The 25,350-nt window shown below is 36.6% G+C and overlaps 2 protein-coding genes across 2 annotated transcripts; one reads left to right on the forward strand and one right to left on the reverse strand.

Moving 5' to 3' along the window:
• Positions 1 to 4,176: 4,176 nt before the first annotated feature.
• LOC139973022 (uncharacterized) lies at positions 4,177 to 11,267 on the forward strand. The gene has a single exon (XM_071979368.1). The coding sequence runs from the start codon at positions 5,997 to 5,999 to the stop codon at positions 9,099 to 9,101; it is 3,105 nt and encodes a 1,034-aa protein (XP_071835469.1). The 5' UTR covers positions 4,177 to 5,996; the 3' UTR covers positions 9,102 to 11,267.
• Positions 11,268 to 17,904: 6,637 nt separating this feature from the next.
• Positions 17,905 to 23,814, reverse strand: LOC139973023 (fibrinogen-like protein A). Its single transcript, XM_071979369.1, has 5 exons — positions 23,546 to 23,814; positions 22,899 to 22,944; positions 21,659 to 21,822; positions 20,963 to 21,230; positions 17,905 to 19,750 (listed from the first exon to the last, which is right to left on the reverse strand). The coding sequence occupies exons 1-5, from the start codon at positions 23,624 to 23,626 to the stop codon at positions 19,497 to 19,499; spliced, it is 813 nt and encodes a 270-aa protein (XP_071835470.1). The 5' UTR covers positions 23,627 to 23,814; the 3' UTR covers positions 17,905 to 19,496.
• Between the last annotated feature and the right edge of the window lie 1,536 nt (positions 23,815 to 25,350).

The following is a 25,350-nucleotide window of genomic DNA, read 5'->3' on the forward strand; positions in this document are numbered from 1 at the left end:
ACGACCACATTGATTATTTGGTTCAAAGGATCAACCTGAGATTGCATTGCCTCCGTAAGTTAAAGCAATTTAATATCAATACTCGAGTTCTTTCTAGTTTTTGTTCTATAATCCCGTGATTTGCAGTGTGTGGCTGTATTGTATTGAGGTGGAAATGCTGACGGTACAGATAAATAAAACGTATTGATTTCATTATTAGACAAGCTATAGCCGTACGTTAGGAGATAATCAGCTTACTCATCATTTCTCATCATTTCAACGTTATCTTGAGGCTAGGCTTAACACCGTACTTGACGATAACAACCACCCCACATAAGTGTAGATCTTAATAGTGCAATAATCCCTCGTTGTGCGAGGTTGAGACTACCATATGCTCTTACAAATCAACACAAATCATCATTTATACCTCGTTGTATTAAACTTTATAACAATCTATTTAATCGCTAGGTTTCTGGTATTTTACTATTTTACTATTTTACTTTCCTACTTAAACTTCGTTGTCTCTTCCTCCTAGCACAATTATATATTATTACTCTCTTGCTTTTTCCTTCTTTTTTTGCATTATTAGGGCCTATGTATTTATCATGTTTTTATTGCGAGCACGCGATTGCCCTTTGGGGATACATACAGTTGAACTTGAATCTGTTATGGAAGCAATGTTTACTTTGTGATGTTATATAACACACATACGTCGAGCTGCAGGTTCAAGCATAAATTGGTTCGAATATATCACAGGTGCAGTAAAAATGTCCACAGCATGGGTAACATAAAGTAAAGTATATGCATCAACGGAGTTTTTCGTGAAAGTAGTACATGCAGTTAATACAGCCGAAAAGTGTATACTAATTAGTCACAAATTATTTCTCGTCAAAGGCCATCTCTTGCTCTAGTGACAAAAATTGTTGTCCGAAGAATCGAATTCAGATCCTTTCTTTCGGATAACTTACAATCGGAGACTCCCGTATGTCTCATTTTGCAGTTTGCATTTTTTCAGCCAACTGCCCGCTGCGGATAACATCAAACTGTATCATGCCAACTTCAACCCGTAACAACGATAGCTTAGAGAGCAATGCATTTACTTCACAAACCTTTAACTTCGATAACCTTGATATCATTATTTATTGCTCGATTGGCATTCCATAAATTTAGCGTGCAATTCAGGTAAGCACGTATACGTAGGCGGGATATCATCCTGACACGTAACGATGGGCGTTGCTCAATGGTATGAAGGACTCAACATTTATCAGATGCCAAATCATGGAGTTTGGTTCCCTTTGCTGTCACTTTTAAATGACTTAAATGACATGTTATATGTTACCAAAGAAAACTGACAGGTACGGAAGCGTATAAAAGACATGTAAATTGGCGTTTAGATGCAACGACTCGTCAACACGACAAGAAGTTGAAAATTCACGTTTTGACGACATATTCTAAATTGTCAAAATGTCGAAAATCTGTTAATTTAAATGTTGTCGAGAAGCATCTTATCGTCATGATGACAAAGTGAGAAAATTCACGTTTTTGACGAGATCATACCAAATCGTTAAAATGTAAAAAATCTGAAAAATTATATATGTTTTGTCGGGATGAATCTGGCCAAAACGTAAATTTTCCATTTTTTTTATCATCCAGAAGAGTTCATACCTCTCGACAAAACGTCAACGTTCGGGGTTTTTTTTGACGAATTGTTACATATTTCATCAAAACGTCACTCAGCATGTTCAGAGCCGTGTACGGCTCATGGCATGGTTCTTATACGCTTCCGTACCTCATAGATATCTTTGTAACATGCACATGTGTAGTGGGGAGAAAAAGAAAGGACAATCTACGGAGAAACGTAACGGCAGGTTGTACAGTCTGACAGTATACAACAGAAAAATGATCGAAAATGTGGTGTTTTTTTTTTTTTAAATTGCAATGACAACATAACCAAACACTACATCAACTCTTTCTCTCGGTTTCCAGAGATAGCGAGGGGTAACATTCTATTCCTTTATAAAAACATATATGGCCCCGGGATCGTTAAAAGCCCATGCTGAAGGGGGGGGGGTGGGGTGGTCCAAATTAATTCTGAGGCATATTTAAACTACAAAAAAAGTTTATAATAAGATAATAAGGTATACATGGTGTTGAAAAAACACTGTGCTTAAAATAATTCATACGTACATGGATTTGAGAAGGGTACTAGGGGAATGTGCACTCACTCACTGGATCCAAGCCCGTAGTTGCTCATTATGAAGCATAGCAAATGAACAGTTTCTCAGTAAACATATGCGTTCGTTCGTCCGTCCTTCTGTTCGAACGTCCGTTCGTTCGTTCATCTCTCGATTTTAGTATATACACTTAGAGGTTGTATGTTGTAGTAACATCGGGTAACCTACTCACTAAGTGAGGGCTCCCTTTCCCATGGACCGAAATGTGACATCATGCTGTAACATTCCTTGCTGTACAAAACGGAGCGAGTGTAACTTTTTCTCTTAAATTGATTCTGTGGTGTAACGTTACTGAGTAAAAAGAAAGGCAACTATTCTTTACAAACAAAAAACAAACAAACAAAAAACAGCCCATTATGCAAGACATACAGAACAATGAGAGTACGTTATCCGTCGTCGCTTTTGATCATGATGCACAAGATCTAAACCAAACTTTGTACCGGCCGGTGATGAACGTAAACTATGAGGAAACAGAGATTTCAAGCGCCGTACCCATTTCTCTCCGGTATCACTGTGCACAAGAAATTGGGTTTTAACATGCATGCCTGGCGAGAGGATGGTGGTACTCAATGTAAGATTTGGGGATCGGGAGACTATGAAGGGGCCCGGTAAAACATTGGGTGAAGAAAAATATATTCCCCTTTTCAAATATGCTATGAAGTTAAAAGGGGGGTCAGGTGGCATTATATGTTTCTATGGGCCCGCGATCTGACTTCCAACCCCCTGACCATCAAGTTTACACTTAAAAAACTTAGGATGTGCTAAAAATGTTTTCCATCTATATCACTGTCACTAAATTTTATACTGCGCGATGTTTACATTCTTCCTGAATGAACTGTCTGAGTCCGTCGCTACATTTGAAAGTGGTGGCGGTATCTATAAAGAGTCGCGACAAACTGTATTCATATCCAACAAACCCAAGATATATCCTATACGGTACCGTACAGTGCACTGACTCACAGTTACAGTCTCTGCGTAACATCTTCATCAGAGACGGCGGAAAAGGGGTAGGGATGTGGTAGGGGATGAATTTAGCCACCGCACCTTTGTCATTTGTATTTCTAAAAATCAATATTGTAGTTGAAATTTTCAAGAAAAAACCAAAAACATCGAACGTTGAAGAATGTAGACGAAAGTTTGAAATAAAGTAGTCTCCATTCTGAGATAAGCTCTGGCAAAATAATAGTTTCTTTTTGTATGTAATCAAGCAAAAAGTCGTAAAACCTGACAAATATTGAACCATTTTGAAAAGCAAAGCCAGAAATTTCGGTTTGTTACAGGTTGAACTTTCCAGAAGAGAGTCAAGTGAGATTAAGAATAAATAGTAGAAATTTAGAGATAAAATGTAGAAGTTTCCATGTTTCCATCTGAGCTACCGTAGCATAAACAAAAGAAAAATTCGTCTGGCAAAGATATCGAAACTGACCACCGGTTACATTTTCCCTACAACCGCCCCCACATCCTTACCCCCACCACAGCACTTTTCGATAGCTTTCTACTTACCCCCCCCCCCCCCAATTTAGTTGTTGCTCCAGTTATCTTCTGACTTGTGCGAGAATATTGGTCTCACCACTTCCACCCCTCCGCTTGCCCTTCCCGCTCCACCGTCCAGGGTTAAGGTCATATGGCTACATTGTTCATGTTAGGGGACTGAAAATGAACATTTACTAGTCACCTCGTAGAGTCCCCACTTAACACCCGTTTACATTAACTTTTCATTTTTCGTTACAAAATTGAGAACATTTCCTTAGGGAAATTCCAACATTCTTGGTGCAATTAGGCTGGAATCAAGTACAGGGGTTACCCGGTATATATTAAAGGATCAATCTGGAAGCTTTCCAGAGGCCTTTCCAGTTGTCATCATTCTGGTCATGAAATTTCCTTCACTCGTATTTCCAAGACAATTTGATGAAAATCAATTGTATTGCAATTGTGAATAACCCTATACACTTCCCGTGTAAAGGTGCTGATTGTCAAATACAAATGTAGTACATCATGGGTAACATAAACTCCATAGGCAATGAAAACATGTTAGACAGCATCACCGGACGCGGAAGGACATTGTTGCTGTGAAAAGAATAAACCGCATTTGAGTGATATTCTGCTGTTACCAGCTTTAATATGACTCACTACAACGCTTCTAAATAGATACACATATATACAATGCAGCTCCGCAGTCCATTTCAGAAATGCAGCTCTTCGAATCAACCAACACATGTGATAAAATATGGTCTATAAAATATTGTCTCGGAAATATGGTAAACAACCAAACCAAGGGGCACAGTTTCTCGTCATGTCAGGTGAGATCGCAGGTCACATTCCGTAAGTTTCGTCACCATGCTAACACACAAGTGGTTGTGTAACTGCCAACCGTTGAACTACAGTGATTGATGATTTCATACGTAGTTCCTCGTAGCAATTTCCCGTGTAGTAGTGGTAGGCCTACTTGGCAGGAACAGAAATGACTCTTCGAGTGACTAACATACATCAGAGAGCGAGATCAAAGGTCGATACCGAGAGAGCTGTTGTTAACCGTTGTGGAGCCAAAACGCTATTGTTGAAGAAGGCCAGAATATTCTATTCGACTATCCAGTTCCATATCTGTGCTGTGAACCTACTAACTGTGGCAGAGGTTTTCATCGGTGTGTAATAAACTCGCAATTAAGAAACAACACAGGCATATAGCCAACAGGCACAATGATCATTTTTTCGAGAATCTTCCTAGAAATAGGTTACTGACTTGAAAAACTGAAGAAGCGGATATACCTGGCTGATGACTAGGGCAAAAGGAAGAAGCCCAGAATTATCCAAGCACGTGTATTGTTTGTGATTTGTTGTGGTACGCTATGGGCTAACGTGTCTACTGGATGTCATACAGGATGCAGCCATATACAGTAATGTATTCAATCAACACAAATCTCGTTCTTCGCGTCTTTACAGTGGGTTGATATTTAAAGTTACTAAATGGAAGTATACTATTCATGTATGTTGTAGCAGTGAACCGGTTATGAGTTACAATGGTGTTTAACATGTAATACCATAATCATGTAAGGAGTTGTTTGAAATTATTCTCGGAATAAACTACAGTTTGGTTTAGCTGTAATCATCAACTCAGTATTTGGAGCAAACCGTGACAGAATATTTCACTGCTATCACCACGCAGTTTAATGGAATGTATTGGCCATAAACGCACTGACTGGACCGCTACTAGTAAATTCACGAGCGTCATAGATTCAAATTCCTCCGTCCGTGTTGCAACTATACAGAGTATTAACCTACAAGAAATCAGTTCATTGGAGGCAAACAACGGAACTTTGGAATCATTAGACTACCACTGTTTACTTATCATTGTATAACGTGTCCGGTTAGTGCCAAATGAAGCATAATTGTTTACTTAAGTTTTTGGACTTTGAGAGGCACACTGCTTTGCTTTTATATATATCTACTGATGTAACTTCCTAGAAATTGTGTGACCTATTGTTACTTATGCACAGAAGTTATTGTTCCGTGCAGTACGTGTAGGTGTATCCAGTATCGTCTGCCGTCTTTCTGTTCGAATTGTGGATTATTACATCAACTTATTTCGTCAATTTTGGATGCTGTTGTTTAACTTGTTTGAATGATTTCACGTTTTAAAGATACACATTTCCCAAGTTGCAAGCTCAAACGAAAACTGGGAGGTTATAGTTAATTAGTGGTAACGATAACGATATAAAGCATACTATACGCATCATCTTTCAGTGTATCAAAGTGGATGTATAGTACAGTGTTTTTCTTATAAATATGAAGTCGAGTCTGCTTCATTGGCATTGCAATGTTACCATTCTGTTCCTTTTGTTGAATATAATCTCGTTCGGTGGCTGCATGGTCAACGAAACGATTTGCCTACAGCAGTGGGACTGCAAATGGCGAACTGACTTTCCATATACCCGCACGGAGGGGCAATGTTCATACCTTCTGCCCGGATATTACCCTATAGACGGCCCCTCTTCTTCAGCCCCGGAAGGAAGCAGATGTAATTTAAATGTCGATTGCAAAAGGGGAGACGTTAACTCCACTGAGATGTTCGAATGTATACAGGTCCTTACTTCACAGTCGCTTGTGGAATCTCTGCGTCTTTACCGTTGTAACAATTTGGAACTTAAAAATGGAGATCTCGAGTTTTTAACATCTATGATAGAATTTAATATATCATACACTGTCATAAAGGAGATGCAAGATGAAGTATTTTACAAAACAACCAACCTTGTTACCGTAGACGTCTATCAGGACTACGAAGCAGGAGTTAGCATATCGGAATATCCCCGGGCATTTATAGGTCCTGTGCCTCAAAGCACGAGCGAAATTAGCAACACTTTCCTGCCAAATTTGAGACATTTGATACTTTCTAGTTTTAATTTTTCAACGGGGATTCCAGAGAATGCTTTTCAACACCTTGGTGCTTTGGAAACTTTAGAATTTGAGTTTGTTACCCTCCAAAACAGCGATTTTCAAAGTATGCGAAATTTGACAGAACTTGCACACCTTAAAATTTACGACAGTCAAAATATAGACTTGCTGCCACCACGTATCTCGACTTTCATGCCAAATCTCCAACATTTTGAAATCTCTATGACTAATATTTCTAATATAACTGTTCAACAGTTAGAATCATTCCATAAGCTGGAAACACTCATATTGGACAATAACTTGCTTGTAGATATTGACTTGTTGGCATTTCAACATTTGACAAATCTGAGGAGTCTATCTTTAGCTGGAAACCGACAACTACAAATAATTCCTTTCTTTGACAGACTAACCCAACTTGAAAAACTTGATCTCAGCAACTGTGCAGTATCTAATCTTTCTCTTGAAGTATTTTCAAATCTCAACAATTTAAAACATTTGAGTTTAAAGAAGAACAAACTAAAGCAAATTCCACCCCTTTTCACGAAATTTCCAAGTATAACCGGATCTATTACATTAAAAAAAGTTGAAATCGTTGATTTATCAGACAATGAGATCAGTAGCATTATGGCGTACACATTCAGTAACTTAGAAAACCTGAAATCTATAGATTTGTATAAAAATTACATTACGGAAGTCCATTATATGACTTTTTTTAATTTAAAATCACTCGAAAAAGTGTCTCTGGAATTCAATGCCATTCAAAATATTCACAGAGACGCATTTTACGGAATAAGTACCTTGAAAAACTTGAATTTAGAGGGTAATATGTTAACAAATTTCCCCAAGCTTTCAAATGTTAATTGGGAGGTTGACCATCATAACCTTCCACGAGATCCCTTTTCAACGGACATACGGGGTAATCCACTCCAATGTAACTGTGACATGTTTAAGGATGTGTTTATTCGTGTTGGTCGAGACATATGGCAATTGCAATATTACTACGATATTATCTGGCCTGGCAATTACTTTTTGACAAACCAACTTTTCGTTCAAGCGAAATTTCTCGAATGCCAGACAGAACTATACGGCAAGAATAAAATAGACCTAATGCTACATGATCCAGAGAGGTGGTTCTCCCATGTTTCGTCAATAGATTTATGTCCCCATCCTTGCCGGTGCCTCAGCCAATGTTCAAACGGTCATTTCTATGCTGTCTGCCGGCATGCTAATCTGACTTCAATACCAAACGGATTAGGATCGTGGGTCAATACTCTCTATCTTGAAGGAAATATGATTACCCAATTAGATTCGACATCACTTTCCAATATGCCTGACCTTACCAACGTTGACTTGGGAGACAATCGAATTTCTTCCATAGAGGACGGCACCTTTCATAACTTGCATAGTTTACGCGAAGTATCTCTACGTGGTAATAACCTTACTGTGATTCGTTCCAATACGTTCAACATCTCCTCGTCTCAGTTGAAATACCTTGATATATCGTCAAACAATATTGCTGACATCGATCGTGACAGTTTTCTAAGCGTTTCTTCTTTGGAAGTTTTAAAACTTGACCAAAACAAATTAGAGACAATTTCTCAAGGAGTCTTTGATAATCTACACAATTTATCGCTGTTAACGATTAGCGACAACCCATTCAACTGCACTTGTGATTTGCTGTATTTAACAGATTGGTATGTAAAAGTAGCGTTTGTTCCCGAAAGGAGTTTCTCTAGCGATATTGCAGAAATAGGATGTGCTCCATTTTTGAACGAAACTGAACTTTACGATTGGATGCAAGAGCAAACAGTGACATGTAACCCGGTGATTCCCCCTTCTGACAGACCGAAACCAAGCTCGGTTATAGTTGTTCTTGTTGGGGTTTGTGCTGCTGCAATTACTTCACTTGTTTTAGGTTTCATCTACAAGTTTCGGTTGGAAATATTAGTCCTCATATACACAAAGACAGGTGTGAAAATATTTGACAGAAATGCTAGTAACGAAGAAGAAGAGAAAACATTTGACGCTTTTATATCTTTCAGTAGCATGGATAGGCAGTTTGTTCTAGAAGAATTCATCCCGAGACTGGAAAGTGGAGAAAACAAACGAAAACTTTGTATTCATCATAGAGATTTCGTCGTAGGTGAATGTATCGCAACCAATATTATTAATGCTATAGAGAATAGTAACAAGATTTTAATACTGTGTTCTAAAAATTACTTGGAAAGTGAGTGGTGTTCTTATGAGTTTAAGACATCACACCATCAGGCATTGCGTGATCGCAGTCGTAGAATTGTTCTCATCATGATGGAAGATGTCAAGAAATCAACATTGGATAAGGAAATCAAAGCTTACATCTCAACTAATACTTATTTAGAAAAGAAAGATCCATTATTTTGGTCAAAACTACTATATTCTGTTCCAGCAGCTAAGCGTGGCAATATCGACACATTGAAAGAAACGAATGCAAACAATGTCTCTTCTGAAACATGTGTTTAGACCGATTATTGAGTATTTATCCCATTCAGATATGATATGAGAAGTGGGAAGAAAATGTCACCCATTATAAGGGCTGGGTGGCTCAGTTGGTAAACCGTAGGGCTTGTAAACCAGCCTAGGTCACTGGTTCAAATCCGATTCTAGCTTCAACTATATCTGCTCATTTTAGCCGGTTCACACAGAGATTACAGTAACTACTGTAAATCTTAAAGTTTTGAACCAACGTTAACACTGGATTATGCTGACAAATCTGATAAATCTGTAGCTTGTGCTACTAGGTTTACTATAAGAACTGAAAATATGTGTAATCCCAACGAATCCCAACAACTGGATTTGTTGGAATTACACATATCCTCAGTTCTTACTGTTATCCTAATAGCACATGCTACCGATTCATAGCACGATCCTGTCTTTACTTTGGTACAGAACTTAAAGATTTTTAGTAGTTACTGTGTTCTCTGTGTGTACCAGGTCCCCATTTCCATTGTATTATCCGTTGTTAATTCACTTGACATGTGTATAAAAATAGAAATATTCATGGAATGTAGATTGAATTTAGTTATAGTCTAACCACCATCGTGTATGGTGTTTCAGCTTTGCGTTCTCATTTGACAAAACATAAAGGACTTATTAATGGCAGCAGGTTTCAGATTTCTTCCTTGTCAACCAAACCTGGATATGAATCAGATACAATATTTATGATAGGAATTTTAAACAATGGGAAGTGACGTAAAATTTAGAGAAACTGATTCGTTATCACATTTGTGGTAAGGAACCATATACGGCGCAATGTACATTTTAAAGTACTTTATCTGTTTATTATCGTTTTGTCTGCAATTTTGTCTAAACTTATCGAGTAGTGCTCAGAATGTTAAAGATAAGATATTCTATCACATTCCAACAAATGAAGGTAAATCAAATATTCAATAATTGTTCATGGACATTTCGTAGCTCCGACACGTTATTCATACCTTATAACCTAATCATATAATCTATATGATATTATTATTATAATTATATATATATATATATAGCCTGATATGTCGAAATATAATATTTTATAAATATAAACTTTAGTAAATATGAATATACATGTTTATACGTTAACAGTGTACAAACCTTTCATAAGTGGTTTCGTGTCAAACAGTTTTATGTTCATTCTCGGCTTTGATTGGTAAATGATTTAGTAGTCCTAGCCTAAGTCTAAGTTAAAGGAGATTGGCAAACCATAACAGATTGTTTCAAAGCGGATCAACTCCGTATCGTTTATCTCGATTTAAACAGCTAACCACATGTACATAATTCATGAAATTTACCATAAGATCCTGACCATCTTCCCACTGTAAAAAAAAACGCACTCTCAGGTTGAGCTGTAAGGTAGATCCAATTCATTTTTACGAACCATTTAAGCAGTGGTGTAGCTAGAGTGCGGGTAGGGGTAGGGTGGGGATGGGGTCGTCTATAGCAATATTCAGGGACGAAACGGGAACGCCTAAAAAGTTGCACATGCACAAAAAGGATATACACTGGCAACTGTAGTTAAACTAATGGAAATGATAGTAACATTTTGCATCTATATTTTGCATTTTGGCAAAAATTATGATATGGGAGAGTTCTTTCATCTTCTTAGAACGAGCCCCAACAGGAACGTCGGCAAAGTTGCATACCCATCCACCCCCACCCCCCCCCCCCTCACCTTGCCCCTCTAAATTCCAACCTGAAACAAAGGGTAGAACCTATAATGGTGTCATAAAAATAACATATCAATGTAAGTGCTAATTAATCTTAATTTCTCTAACTCTTTAAAAGGGGACACATATTTTGCTTTGCCCCCTCACACCATGAAGACTGTCTACGCACCTGAGTGTAAGCTATATTCACGAGGAGATTGATATACTCCAACTAGACATTTAATCTGGTCAAATTGGCTTTTTCCCTTTATGGATTGGTTGTGGTTTAATCGAATCACAGAAATTTATGTTCACGACGCATGTATTTTAATTTCATATTAAGTTTCATTTTAATTTATCAATCATGGATCTTTCTTTCACTTGTGAACGACATATAGTGCCAAAGGAATATTATAATTCAAACATACTATGCAACTGCTTTAACATGTCATACCATGTGTTATATACAAAAGAAGAAAACCTATATTGTTAAACATACATTTTCTTCCTTCACTATCTTGAAGTGTAGGGTATGATTTGCCATTTTACATCATTTACCACAGTTACCTCTTTTTTATTGTGGTTCCTAATGTTTCACCAACACATGTTTTAACTTAATGTTTACTACGTTGTCTAAATTGTTATATTATTACAACATTAACAAATGGGGAGTTTGAGTTGCGGGTGAGGGGGGGGGTGGGGTTTGAAGTTGCTTAGGCTTTGTTGTGGTTTAGATTTTCTTGAAACATTACGTTGCAGTTGAATAATTCAAAATGGTGTCTAGATAAAAGAGATGGCGTCAGACGCAGAAACTAACCTATTCCCAACCGTTCAATCCATCGGCCCCCTCTGCCACCCCCACCCCCTTGTTCATCCACAAATGGTATACCATCGATATTAGCATTCTACATATTTCAATGTTGTCAGAACTACAAACAGAAATACGTATCTACTTTTAACACTGTGATGACGCTTTAGGAGTGAAGTGACCGTTACCAAAGGGGGTTTTATGCCAGATACTCTGTAGTATAATAGAGCGATACAATTCAGTCTATAAGTAGACCTAAATTTGTAAGAATTGACTCAGAGGCAAGCACCGAATTCATCTCTCGAACTAGAGATAGTTTTGTTAGTGTATTGTGAGTATTGTGAGTGTATTGTAACTTGCCAGGAATTAAGTAGTCTAATGTCACGGTGCATAACTATTGCAATGTGTTTCTGTATGGAGCACACCAATTCCTTACTTCTGTCGGCGTGAAAAGTGTTGAGGGTTTTGAGAGGAAGTGTCACGGCATGTTAAGTATCCGCTGGTAAATATAGACCTGACATAAACACTCATCTATCGGTGAGTAACTGAACAGGAAACTCTCGCGGAAGAAGGTCTGTATGTCTTCCTACACCGCAAAGGAAATTGAGTAAGATAATGAACATTACAGAACTGAGACATGACATCTGTCACGTATGATATATATCCATATAGGATACCACTGTTTCTATACTCGCAAAACGACTCGCATAAATGTCTTGTAAGCGTCATGTGCCTGGCTTGAAATTTATTCCCGTTCGAAGTTGTTGACTCAATGTATGATAATGGATAATGAATTGACAGAACCTCATATCAGCAATGAGAGGGCGAAAATCCTTCATAAATGAACCACAAGGTACCGGTAACGTTTTAAACTTGCAATAGCCAACCACCCTATTTTAACGTTTTCAATGGAATACCTTCATTTCCCGTGTTATATATAAGTTATAGCTTAATGTACGATAGATCTCCCCGAGAGGGCCAACCAATTAATTTCTACAGGTTTGGAATGGGTTAAAATACTTTATTAATAGGAATGCATTGGATACCGTGTTCGACGTGGGTAAACTTGTACGACCGATGTATAATTATACTAAACGTATACTTCAAATGTCCGGTAAAAATACTACAAGATTACATTTTCAATGCATACTATGGGACGTACACATTTTCGCCTGGATTATTTAAGAAACGAGAATAAAAAACAAATCGTGTGGTTCTACTCCCTTTCCAAGTGATTCGCTAAACTCACATGACGTAACATCATCAGGATTGTACGAGCTCATTCTCAATTTAAGGGGTGGGGGTGGGTGGGGTGGTTGGCTTTGTAAATTGATTAAATTGTTTGGTTTTCGTACCGACGATCTCTCTTGGGTAACTTTTCATAGAAGATAGTATCATATACAGTTTACAACATAGGCTACCCCCAGTAACTTCGATATTTTATTACTTGTCAATTATACATTTTAATCGTGGTAATGGAAAAGTTTGCATATTATTACCTTTTCAACTGTGTGGATAGATCCAATCGCTTCGAATATATTTGTAGATACATATTTTGCGTGACTATCTGGACAAAACGTCTGCGTACCGTAAAAAAAAGTACTTATCCAGGTACCGCACTCAGCTCCTCCCGATTCAGAAAATAGTGTTTTGACACTAAACAGTATAGCTATAAACAACATAGGTTTGATCAAGTATGAAAATCAGCAATGGAAATAGGAAGCGTGAGTCGCACGTGGTCAATCCTTACGTTTTGTTTATGTTTTCTTATGCGATGCTTTATTGTTACCGTACCGTTATATGGTAATATATTACTGTAGGTATTTCCCGATGCTAGCACCCCCCCCCCCCACCCCAACACCCTCCTCCGAAAACCCATGTAACCGTTAACGAATTCTGGTTGCCTTATCGTAATAATACTCGACAGCAATGACGACCTTATTGGCATGCTTGTTTCCATGATAAAGTGGTTGTCAAGTGTTTAATATGTAGTTTATGAACTCAAGCCGTCTACAAACATTTGATATAGTTTAATTGTCCATTTGACAAGGTTTATGAACTTCCTTAGTTTTATAGTACTATAGAAATGTCAGCATTAATAATCATTAACAGTCTCTCATCAAACGTACAGGGCATATAATGAATGATAAATTAAATGGAAATTATTATAATAGATGTCTGTGTATGACATACACAATTATATTTATTTAATGCCATGACGTCACTCAAGTGATCGTGAGGCACAGCCATGTTTACTTACACTATTAAAAAGAAGAATATTTTTCTTTATCAAAATTTCCAGTGGACGCAGATTTGACCCAGGGCTGTACCGCTGTGAATGCCTCACCCATGCACAATCCATTACAATCTAAAACAGAGTGAATTAAATTCATAATGACAATAACTTTTATCATAAACTATCATGTTATACACGCCCGACAGCTGCTTGTTAATTGGAAAATTCATAGCATATATTAACAAGTTTTGACATTGTAGTTTGGCACATATCTTTCTGGCTTCAGACTTGCAGTCGTTTCTCCAATTATCCTTCAAGTTTTGTTTAATTATGATGTGATTGCATATCCAAGGAATATGAAGTTTGTTATTAGCAAGTGGCTGATTTATTAAGAAAATATCTGTGACAGTCATGAAGTGTATACGTCGCCTTCTTGACAGCATAGTTTTACAGCTTTATATCGGCCATTTGCATTACTTCTATATACTGTGAACTCTTCAAGGGAGGAATGACCCTTTAAACATCTGAAGCACATCAATGAATTGGCTGGACTACTTATTCTAAGAAATCGTTTCATCAGGTACAACACAACATTCAACAGAAATATATAAGAACTTACGAATCAAACGGCTACTTTGCATTACACTATTCTCAAGGACAAATGATGTAGAATGATATTCAAGGGTGCTCTGCTATTTGAATCTAAGAGAAAATGTTTTGGCTCAATTATCACAATTTACCATGTAACACAATGAAGTAGGATTAGGCTCGGATGAAGAGCCGACTTAATAATCTATTTATTATAGTGTTAAAGGAGCATGATGGAGGTTTCACAAATTTTTAAGCTAAATATCTTGAAAAACGGAACAGCAATATATAAACATTACTAGCACTCATTTCTATTTGTGTCTTAGAATATGGCGTATGAAAATAAAATTAAAATTATGACTAAACATATATACAATATATACTGTGAACTCTTCAAGGGAGGAATGACCCTTTAAACATCTGAAGCACATCAATGAATTGGCTGGACTACTTATTCTAAGAAATCGTTTCATCAGGTACAACACAACATTCAACAGAAATATATAAGAACTTACGAATCAAACGGCTACTTTGCATTACACTATTCTCAAGGACAAATGATGTAGCATGATATTCAAGGGTGCTCTGCTATTTGAATCTAAGAGAAAATGTTTTGGCTCAATTATCACAATTTACCATGTAACACAATGAAGTAGGATTAGGCTCGGATGAAGAGCCGACTTAATAATCTATTTATTATAGTGTTAAAGGAGCATGATGGAGGTTTCACAAATTTTCAAGCTAAATATCTTGAAAAACGGAACAGCAATATATAAACATTACTAGCACTCATTTCTATTTGTGTCTTAGAATATGGTGTATGAAAATAAAATTAAAATTATGACTAAACATATAACGTATGCATAAAACTAAGTTTGTAGCAACTGTGTTGGTACGTGTTCAGACATTATCGTTATCTTCTTTTGATTTGAAGTTTAAATGGTGTGACATATCATAATTGGAGATATACAGAACTTTAGAAATGAATGATTAAAAATGGAGAGTGCCAGAGATTACTCGCCGGGAAGGTTGTTAGAGTGAGTGCTTGGTGGGGTTCCATGTCAATTGAACCACCAAAGCGCGATATTGAAGATGATGATATAAACGAACCCATCATAGCTAACACACGTTACGTGTTTGTTATATACCTGTAGGCTTGTAGGCTTACTCTTGCTGTAGTATCAACTGCATTTTGCGTAGTCTCGTTCAAGACCTTACTCAACTTACGTAAAGCGAGGCATATACGCTGGTGCTGTTAAAGTTAGTCCTGCGCCCTCACATCCTCTGAAGTTAATACTGAGGGAAACTGGTAGTATCTATTCCGTTCCTCGGCACCTGATACTCATGGCTTTAGTACATTAACTACTGGTGCCACCTGTAACACGTGTTACCGTGTTACGAACAAGAAAAAGGAAAACTTACTGATACACTGTTGTGGGACATGGACAGTTGTTGCTGTTTAGTCCTTTCTTTGTTCTCGGCATGACGAACTGGAGTAATTTAAAGAGAGGTGTGAACTGGAATCAAGCGGTACGGTACCTCATTTACTTCATCCCGTAGGCCTTTTCATCTTCTTAGACTCCTTGTCCAGTCGCGCAGTTCTTTGTCTTATATTCGAACAAGTGAACAGTTTTGCAGTTGTTACAGTGCCACTTGTAACACATGTTACCGTGTTACGAACACAAAGTAGTAATTACTGATGTACGGTTGTGGGACATGAACGGTAGTTGCTGTACCAGCTATGAGTATCGGATGTCCTAGAGGACTCGTCTTTCAACATATGACAATGATCACACAGTCACAGTCTCGATGTAAAGGGGACTGGGGTTGAGAGTGAATCAATAAAGTAGTTTCGTTTTTCGTGCTCAGGTTCTTTCTTGGCTGACTTTTCTTTGGAATGCATAGCTCAATGTAAATACGCCCTCGCTGAATAATTGAAGAACAATTGGATTATTTACCGTTAAGGACATAATCGAAATTCGTGTAGTAGGATATTAGCAACGTCTTGACCAATATTACGTCTTGAGTTGTGATGTTACTTGTATCACACTGACCAAGCCATGTATTTGGATCATACGCAGTCTAACAAAGTGGACATAAGGTAACTTAGTAATTATCATCTTATCAACTCTCTTATTCAGTTAATTCACTAATTAAATGCTAAGTTTCAGTTTGCCAGTTGATAATTTCAAGTGTTTGCCTAACTCAGCCGATTCTCAGGGCTCTATCGGTTAAAACTGGTAAAGGTGTGTACCAATTAATCAGTTAAATCTGATGTGTGTTATAATTCTTAACATGTGTTACATTTATGACCAGTTACTACTGAGTAGGACTCACGAACTGAAAATACTAAACATACAATCCTATGAATAATGATTGACTAGACTAATCAGACTACTTTAAAGGTTTCGCCAATAATTTCGTCCAAACATATCATATGAAATATATCAGAATAAAATACAGGTTTAAAATCATTCGTCCTCTGATTCTGATGTTACCATCCAAATTTTAACAAATATCTCTCTTCATAGATCGATATATCAAGTACATAGTTATAAAACAAAATATCTTTTACCCCCAAAAAGTGTAAATTTACAATGAAAATATGCTGATGCCACCTCGTGTAACTTATTTCATAGATTCTCAAATTATCAGTCATTTTGCCCACATAAAAATCCTTTCCCAATGTACTAAACTTCCTGTATTACCTTGACATGAGATACGTTTCTTCTACAAGACACTTAAAATATCCTCTTATATATATACTTAGAACAACAGAAATCAAGGTAAAAGTTTCCTTAACAAATATAACCTAGTTTGGGAGGAAATGAAGCCTTCACTCAACTCAGGACAGATCGTTTCCTCATTAATTCGTTCCGATTGCCTTTCAATTTCCTTTTTATGGAACACTGTCTCAATTAACCCAAGAGTTAACTTCTAAGAATATGCCGAGAGGTTTCCTGGATTTTAAAAAAAAATGTCTGAAACGCATAGATTCCTGAAAAGTTACGGTTGGTGTAATAAATGAATGGAATTAGGTGAAGGAGCAAAGTTTACTCAATAGGTACTCAAGGATCAGAGAGAGTGCAATCTGGGGTGTGAGAGGGTGTAGGGCGGCTTCGGTAGTTGTTTCTTGAGGAGACAAGTCAAGATAACCTAAACTCTCCCAACAATTTCGTGTAACAACTGTCTTAATTTCGTAATAAAAGGTAAATTTAAATAACAAAATGCCACTTTTCCATCATCAAAATGTATGGGGAAAGGTACTTTTCGTTACCAAACAAACAGCACTCCTAATGTATGGAAAGGGGTACTTTTTAGACTTTGCCGCTGTGAACTGGTGCAGGGCCAAAAGTAATCGAGTGTGTTGTCGTACACTGTGAAACGACAACGTACTGCATATTTCTTATATGAAACTAAACCTCTAATAAAAATAAGATATTAAATAATTAAGTCTTCCCGTGTTAACAATTTATTCTAGCAATTTACGAATCAAATATATCATGACCTTAACACCAAATGTTTTTTTTTTTTTAAATTCTGAGATAAATGTTTCAACCTCGAGTCCATCTTTGTGTCAACAGAACATAAGTACGGTCTCATTTTAATTTAAGTCACTCTACATGCATTTGTTTCTATCAAATGTAATATTTAACAAACACTCATATACAATCCATAATACGTTTTCTTATATCAAAATTGTTAGCAATAGGTGTAGGTGGAACAAAATAATTGTACTAAACAAAATTGATAAAATGATATTTATGAAGTCATTGATCCTGAGGCAATATTTCCACAAAGTGAAAAAAAGATCGTAGTCTTATTTGCTTCTACAATTTAATACGCAATCTTATATCCAAAATGGGCACGAGTTAAGGCCAGGCGAGAGGGGATAATAGGTGACCCAGGGCTCGGGGTCAATGAGGATATCCACGGGGACGAATTTGAAAATGGATCAAAGTTTATAAAAAATAATGTATGCTGATTGTCATAATATAATCTCGGGAATATGATGGTGCAAGTAAACTAGCTGTAATTAAATCAGCGCGTTCCTCCGCTGGGGAATGAAGTTCGATTACAAAACAAACTATTAATATACTTATAAAACTAAATGCATAACGGAAAACACTGCAATTTTAGATAACGATAAAGGGCAAATAATTTGTTATGTCTACTAGAAACGGGGTTCAAACAAGTGGCCACTGGGTTACAAGCACATCGCTTCACAAATTCAGCTATCCAGCCATTAGATGGTGACTCCCTAATATAGCATGATATATTTAAACAGAATTTCTAATGTAATATCTCCCCTGCATCTTTTCGCATGAATCCGACAGAAACTTAGGCGTGATCCCTTGTTAAACGGTAGCAACATACTGTGGCTTCTGACTTGCACCCACATCTAAGAACTGGCTGTAGGGATCTCAAACAACTAAGAGTTGAATAGCCCAGTTGGTATTGCGCTGTGTCTGTTACCCAAACGCCACTGGTTCGAAGCCAGTTCTAGCAATAAAAATTTCTTTGCTTCTTTGTAATATTTGTTTTAATGATTTCAATATTTCGGTTATTATTGCTTGTATAAGCTCTATAGACGTTTACGCTCATAAATCAGTTTAGCAGCGTACAGCATCAGCATACTACGTGTTTGTCAAGCAGGAATGATAAGAGGGGAGGCTGGGGTAAAGAAGAGATCATGGTATGTTTCGTTAACTTAGTGAGTAAGCACCGGATTAAGGGTGGGGAAGTGAGTGTAGAAGATACCCCATGGCCTAACGATACAAACTTAAGCATGCCGAATATTAATTGGATCATTGCAAATCGTAATATCAACAGTACAGTATTTTTAACCACAGATAGTGCTACTAGATTGATTCAGAATGAGAAATGAATACCAAATCTAAATATTGATTACGTTGATTAAGCGCAACGTTGTGATATATATGAAGGAAAAATGCACCAGAGATTTGATAATGTACCATATGTGAGGAGAAGCCCGAGTATTGCTAGTTAATAACATAAAGGACATCAGGTACAAATCAATATCGCAATTAAAAGGGATCGAAGAAAGAAAAGGGGCGGTGGTGGGGTGAAGTTTAAAGAGGTCTAACTTTCATTTCGGTGAATTTCAGATTACAGTTTCCCCCCGGAAGGCCAGTCCATTCAATACAAGCATCCCACCAGTCACCAGTGCGAAAGAAATAGCGAGAGTTGAGATCACATTCGTCGCATCGGTTGTACCACCAGGCACTACCCTGCGACAAGGCACAAGGACCACTAAGGTCATTGTCATTATCATTATCGTACGTTGTGAAGGACATATTTCTGTGAATTGCAAATGAGTCTGCGCCTGTACAAAAACCAAATATGAAAACCAAATTAATAAGAATTAATAAAGTAAATAAAACTAGGTATAATTAAGTTAGTAAGAAACGTGATCAATCTATGTACAGAGAGACGTGCAAATGTATTCAAAGTATATTTGCCAAATTCAATCTAATAAAATGGTTAATTGTAAAACTTTCTGCAAATTGTTATTCCGATGGCAGAAACTAATATGGAAAAGAGAAATATGCCACACTGATAATTGAAAACTACATTTCAATTGTTTTGGTCCCAAACTCAAGTTATGGTTAATTGAATAAAACCTGTTTCGACTGGCAAAACCCTCGATTCTTCTCCGGAGTTTATCGAAGTTTGAAGGTTTGTGATGTCATTATTGCAAATGTGCTTCAAAATCTTTACTTTCCTGCCTTATAATATTCTTGTTGATTCATCCTTGAAACGTGATACATTTGGAACACATCTGTGTTTAGCTGTTAATATTCTCTGTATTTAGAATTTAATTAAAAAGCAACTTTCTTGTAGAAATATTATTTTCCTCTGTGAATTAGGGAGTTAATTATTGTAAAGGGGGAAAAGACATTTTCAGCTGAATTGCCGTGGTGACATCATGCACTCTGTTGATGCCAGTTTTATCCACAAAATATCACCAAATTCGAAAACAAAAATCGTATCTTCGTCACAAAAAGTACTACATGGATCTGGTTTTGACCTAAAGAAGCAGACAATGTCAATAGTTGTATTACTCAATCAACATAAGCCACTGAAATAACCCAAGAACATCATCCGAAAAGTTCACCTGTCCGAATATTAATATAAATGAACCTGTATTGCAGATTTGCTTCTTAAAGGAAGCACGAGTCGGCAAAATTTTCTGTTGTTTTCAGTCTAACCAATCATGTTTAGTTGTTGACCAGTAATAACTAAACAATCCAGAATGTCAAGTAGTATGGATTATTTCATAAGACTTATACAATTGAACGAACACAATTTATTTCTCTGCAGTAATCTTACTCCCTAGGATCAAATAAGCATATAAGTATTTAAATAATTCGAAACTCGGAGTACAAATCAAAGCAATTAATTTCTTATATTCGATAAAACTAGTTTGTTGAAACTATTAACATATTATGAAATGATATAACGTTAGGGTCATGGTGAAGGGGTTTCCTATCATTGTTTGAGTTAATAAATTCTATAAGAAGCACCAAATACTAACATGTACTTTCAGGTAAGTGTTGTCCGAGCTCAACCAGTCTGTATTTACTGCTCTCGTCACTGATTCGGAATCGATCGTACTTGGCAAAGTAAGGAACGCCGTGTTGGTTATTCATATCAATCCGAATCTCATATTTCTTTTGATTCGTCAAGAGAGAGATTTTGTCGTTACCTAACCAAAATTCCCCGTTCAGAAAACCGAATCCATGTTTGTAATCGTACCACTTACGGAAGAAATCTACGGATCCGTCTACTCGACGCTGGATTACCTGTCAAATGGGATTCATTGAGAAGGCGGTTGAATAAACGTGAAACTTTAAGCTACATTTTAAGTACAGTTGTTATTTTGCATCATTGCCTGTCACCCGATATAAAGTCAGACATCAGTATGGTCACCATGAGCTGACTGCTCCTCAAACTCTTTATTCCGCAGGGTATTAAATCCAGCCTGGGGGTGAACAATCTTTGAGGAGTGAATCCCACCTCTTCCCATAAGCTCCCGACTCCTCTGCAATACCCACCAAAACCTTTAAAGTTTATAGCCGTAAGATAAACACATGTTTTACGTTAACTATCACGATATATACACTGGCAAAACTTTGCTTGAAATTACATTAATTTTATAACTACATATATTGCTGATTCCGCTAGCGTTATTGACAAACATAATAGAGAGAAATTCTCAAACTGAACTTACAGTCCAACCCCCTCCATCTATCGAGTTGTTACAATATACACGGAAAGGTTCTAGAGCATCGTCCGGCTGAATAAGATAAACTCCAGACTTCATAGTATAAAATCTTGATGAGAACTTCATGAGATAGTCACGGACTTCAGAACAATCTCTCGGGTACTCGCTTCCTGGTTGGTGAGAATTTAATGTGATTGCGTAAGCTGATCAAAGACTGAAGTGAGTAATTCACAAATACCCTTTGTTTATTACCATTATTGAGTGAAATTCGACGTAAATATTCCACTTATTTTATATTAAGTTTTTACATTTTATTGTGTCCTCTAATTTATAGACTATTCATGAGGTTTTAATCTATCTTCGTGTCGACTGGTTTTTCTACTTCTTCGAAAATTGAAAACACAATCTTTATAAACACTATACTAGCATTGTTTGAATTATTATTATTCACCATGTTAACCTGTGGTACAATAGCTTCAAATAGGTTCTATATTGACTCAAATGCCTACCGCATATAATAAAATAAGCACAAAAGTTGAACAAAAGACAACTTTTTTCAGAGTTCCTAGTTAGTTTCTGAATACCTGTATAAGGTTCACGCTGTCCTCATAGTTTTGTTGCATTACAGTGTTCAAAGTTTCATATACTGTGTCACCGGGTGGATTTCATTGAATTTTGGTAACAATAAATCACCCTTGTTTTGTATTCAAATTATTGTGTTGATTTTCTTTTAAAACACTGCTTCGATAGGGGTTACAATCTTAGCCCCCTACCCCTATAAATCCCCATGTATTTCCCACTCGTACATCAATGTGTGTTGAACCCGTTTAGAATACGATCCAAACATTGACCATGGATCTCGATTTAAATTCATCTAAACTTTCTTCGAGTCCACAATTACTAACTTTTCAAAATCTCAGTGAAGCCCAAATAATATGTTTCTTGTAAGTCGGTGGATCGCTAATGTTGCTACAACTTTCAAATGACGTAACCATAATTAAACGAGAGTATAAAATGTAAACATTTTCATTAAATATTAGCTAATCTTGGTCTGGTGGTTGTTAGGAATGAAAAACGTGTATGACTTAATTAGAAACAAAACAAGATATCTCATTTGCACATTATACGCAGGAAGGAAGAATATGATTTTCTGATTCATTTCTCGTTTTCGGTAAAGGATGTGATTCAGAATAAAACTCATTATAACCAACGAAATACTTAATATAGATTTAATCACAATACTAACCAGTACTGACAGTTAGATCCCCATCTTCAGTCATTTCCACATTTCTCTATATGCATGGAATTCAACAGTGAAAAAAAAACTAATATTAATCAAAAATGTTCGTCAGTAAATGTTAGTTTCCAAAAACATAAACCAAAAAATGTTCAGCGTCTAGTCAAATTTGTTTTCTTGATATCAGCCAAATGAAAGCTTCTCTCTAATGGCATGGTGACTTTACTCTATGACTTGTAATGTTTCAGACAACTTCTGCTGTGTCCTAGGATAGTATAACTAATCGGGTCGAGAATTACTCAGAAAAAGATTGGAATTTAATCAAAATAACCATTTTCCTGCATTTTGTTCTACCAATTAAAGGTTGATAAGGAATCACAAAAGAATTTCATTCAAACCTTTAATCGCCGAGACAGATTTTCAAATTAATATCAATCACAAGTTGTCAGAACTTAGCATCACCGTTGCGGTTATTGATCTGTCAGCCAATTGGGTTGTTGTTTACAGCTTTTAACTCTTAGCTATAGAATACGTCCATCACCTCCTACTCCCCCTTCCGTTCCTCCCTATTTACTCCTTCCCGCCCCACATCCCCTCTTTCCCACAAAACACAATTGAGTAAATTGTTTTTCACCCTTAAGACTTATTTGACTTACTCTTTGCTGTTGGCACTCGCAACTAGCATTATGAATCAGCAAAATGCCCAAAACGTAAACGAAAACTCGATGAAACGCCATGATTGTAGTCAGCTATCTTCTAGCAATCCAAATGCTATAGGGATTCTAAGAGCATCGAATTTAAATACCGTAGCTTTAATTGTAGGGATTACTTCTAATGTCTTTAACAGAGAACTGTCTTTCCATGAAAATGGTATTATATCTATTGATTGTAGTAAAAACTGCTGACCTGTTTAAACGGAACAATTAAAAAAAAAACAAGGAATGACAGGAAATTACACGCGGACGGATTTAGTTGTAATAGAGAGAGTTGGAGAAACATAAACTAGACAACTCTGTTAGTGGTCGAAAACAGACAAAGAGAGGGCGCCACCAAGAGAAGTTGGTACAGTAATTCTAAGCTGACAGCAGAGCATTTCAATAATTAGCTAAAAACAGCAGATAATATTGAAACCTGGCAAACAAGAAGGGGAAATATTGGGCATCTTATCCATTATTCAATCTGTGTTACAATGTATTAAGATGAGTGACTATAGGAGAGATTTATATTTAAAGTTGTAATTCTCGAAAACAATATCAATTTACCTATAGTCATGCTTGAGGGGTATATGGTACGTACGAGTGAGAGAGGGAGGGACATGAATTATTTTTGGAATTCGTCTTCTCTACCAATGGCCACAATAGTGACGTTAATGGGAATTAAATGATTTTTTGCTACATATAAAACAATTATCTTTCTTTTACGCTTAGCTAGCCATATGAACAATTCGTTAGCAAGGAAATAGACAACATACTTGGTGATATAATCGAAACTCATGTTTGGAGAAAAAGTCCTTGAAAACGTGAAATTTTTTTTGAAGATGACATTTAGATGATACGATTTCATGACTTCCTTATTTCGTCTAGAGTAGTCGTGTTGTTTGAAAGAGTGACGCCCTAAACTAATTCGAATCGCAGCTATAATGTAGCAGTGCTTATTGGATAAGATTTGGGACCGAATTTGTCCTCTTTCATTGCTTCTGGTTTATAATCAAAATTATAATGTAAACGCCATTGGATGTGAGTAAGAAGCTAGATCTGATAACTCAATTGCAGGAACTTTGAACAACTTCCCGAACCCCATCAATCGGAAGTTGTCTGATCATTTACAGCTATATTCGTAATAACAAATATAACAAAGAGCCCTCCAAAAAGTACAGTTAATAATAAGAAAAACACCTGAAGGATTACAAAGAAAAAGTGATTGAGATAAAGATCGTTTCCTCATAGAAATGATTATAGATATGGATCATAATTGACAAATAAATAGTATTGTTTTAGAAAAAAAATATTGGAATCTTCGTGTGCAATACTTGGCAGTGGAATGAAAAGTACAAAATTCTGATCATGTCATTTACATATTCTACTGTGTACTTTGCAAAGAGGGTAATTATGTAGGTGAAACAGGTTCTCTGTTCGGCTTACGTTTTCAATAATCACAAAAAAAGTTCATTCGTAATTCATAATTTTGCAGGATGTCCGAAAATTTTAATCTTCATTTACATTCTTTTAGAACCTAAAATGTATTTTAATTGTCTCTAACTAGAAATCCATAACTGAACGTAAATCTTTCGGCCTCAACAAAGACTTGGTACCCCTAAATGACTACCAGTTCCACTAACGTATGTAATCCGTTCTTCCTATTCTTTGCTTCTTAATCCGCTTCCTGTATAGCCATGGGTTATTTGGTTATATTTCCAGCAATGTTACTTTCACTTATCTTGCGTCATACTTTCATTGTGTTA

Source organism: Apostichopus japonicus, chromosome 9, assembly GCF_037975245.1.
Source record: "Apostichopus japonicus isolate 1M-3 chromosome 9, ASM3797524v1, whole genome shotgun sequence".
Lineage (NCBI taxonomy): Eukaryota > Metazoa > Echinodermata > Holothuroidea > Aspidochirotida > Stichopodidae > Apostichopus > Apostichopus japonicus.

Bases quoted from the DNA above. Each gene is read 5' to 3' on its own strand.
- LOC139973022 (XM_071979368.1), top strand. From the start codon at position 5,997: ATGAAGTCGAGTCTGCTTCATTGGCATTGCAATGTTACCATTCTGTTC.
- LOC139973023 (XM_071979369.1), bottom strand. From the start codon at position 23,626: ATGGCGTTTCATCGAGTTTTCGTTTACGTTTTGGGCATTTTGCTGATT. The intron at 21,231-21,658 runs GTAAGTTCAGTT...CCCATTTGACAG, and splicing joins TAGATGGAGGGGGTTGGACT to GTAATCCAGCGTCGAGTAGA. The intron at 19,751-20,962 runs GTTAGTATTTGG...GTTTTTGTACAG, and splicing joins ACACTTACCTGAAAGTACAT to GCGCAGACTCATTTGCAATT.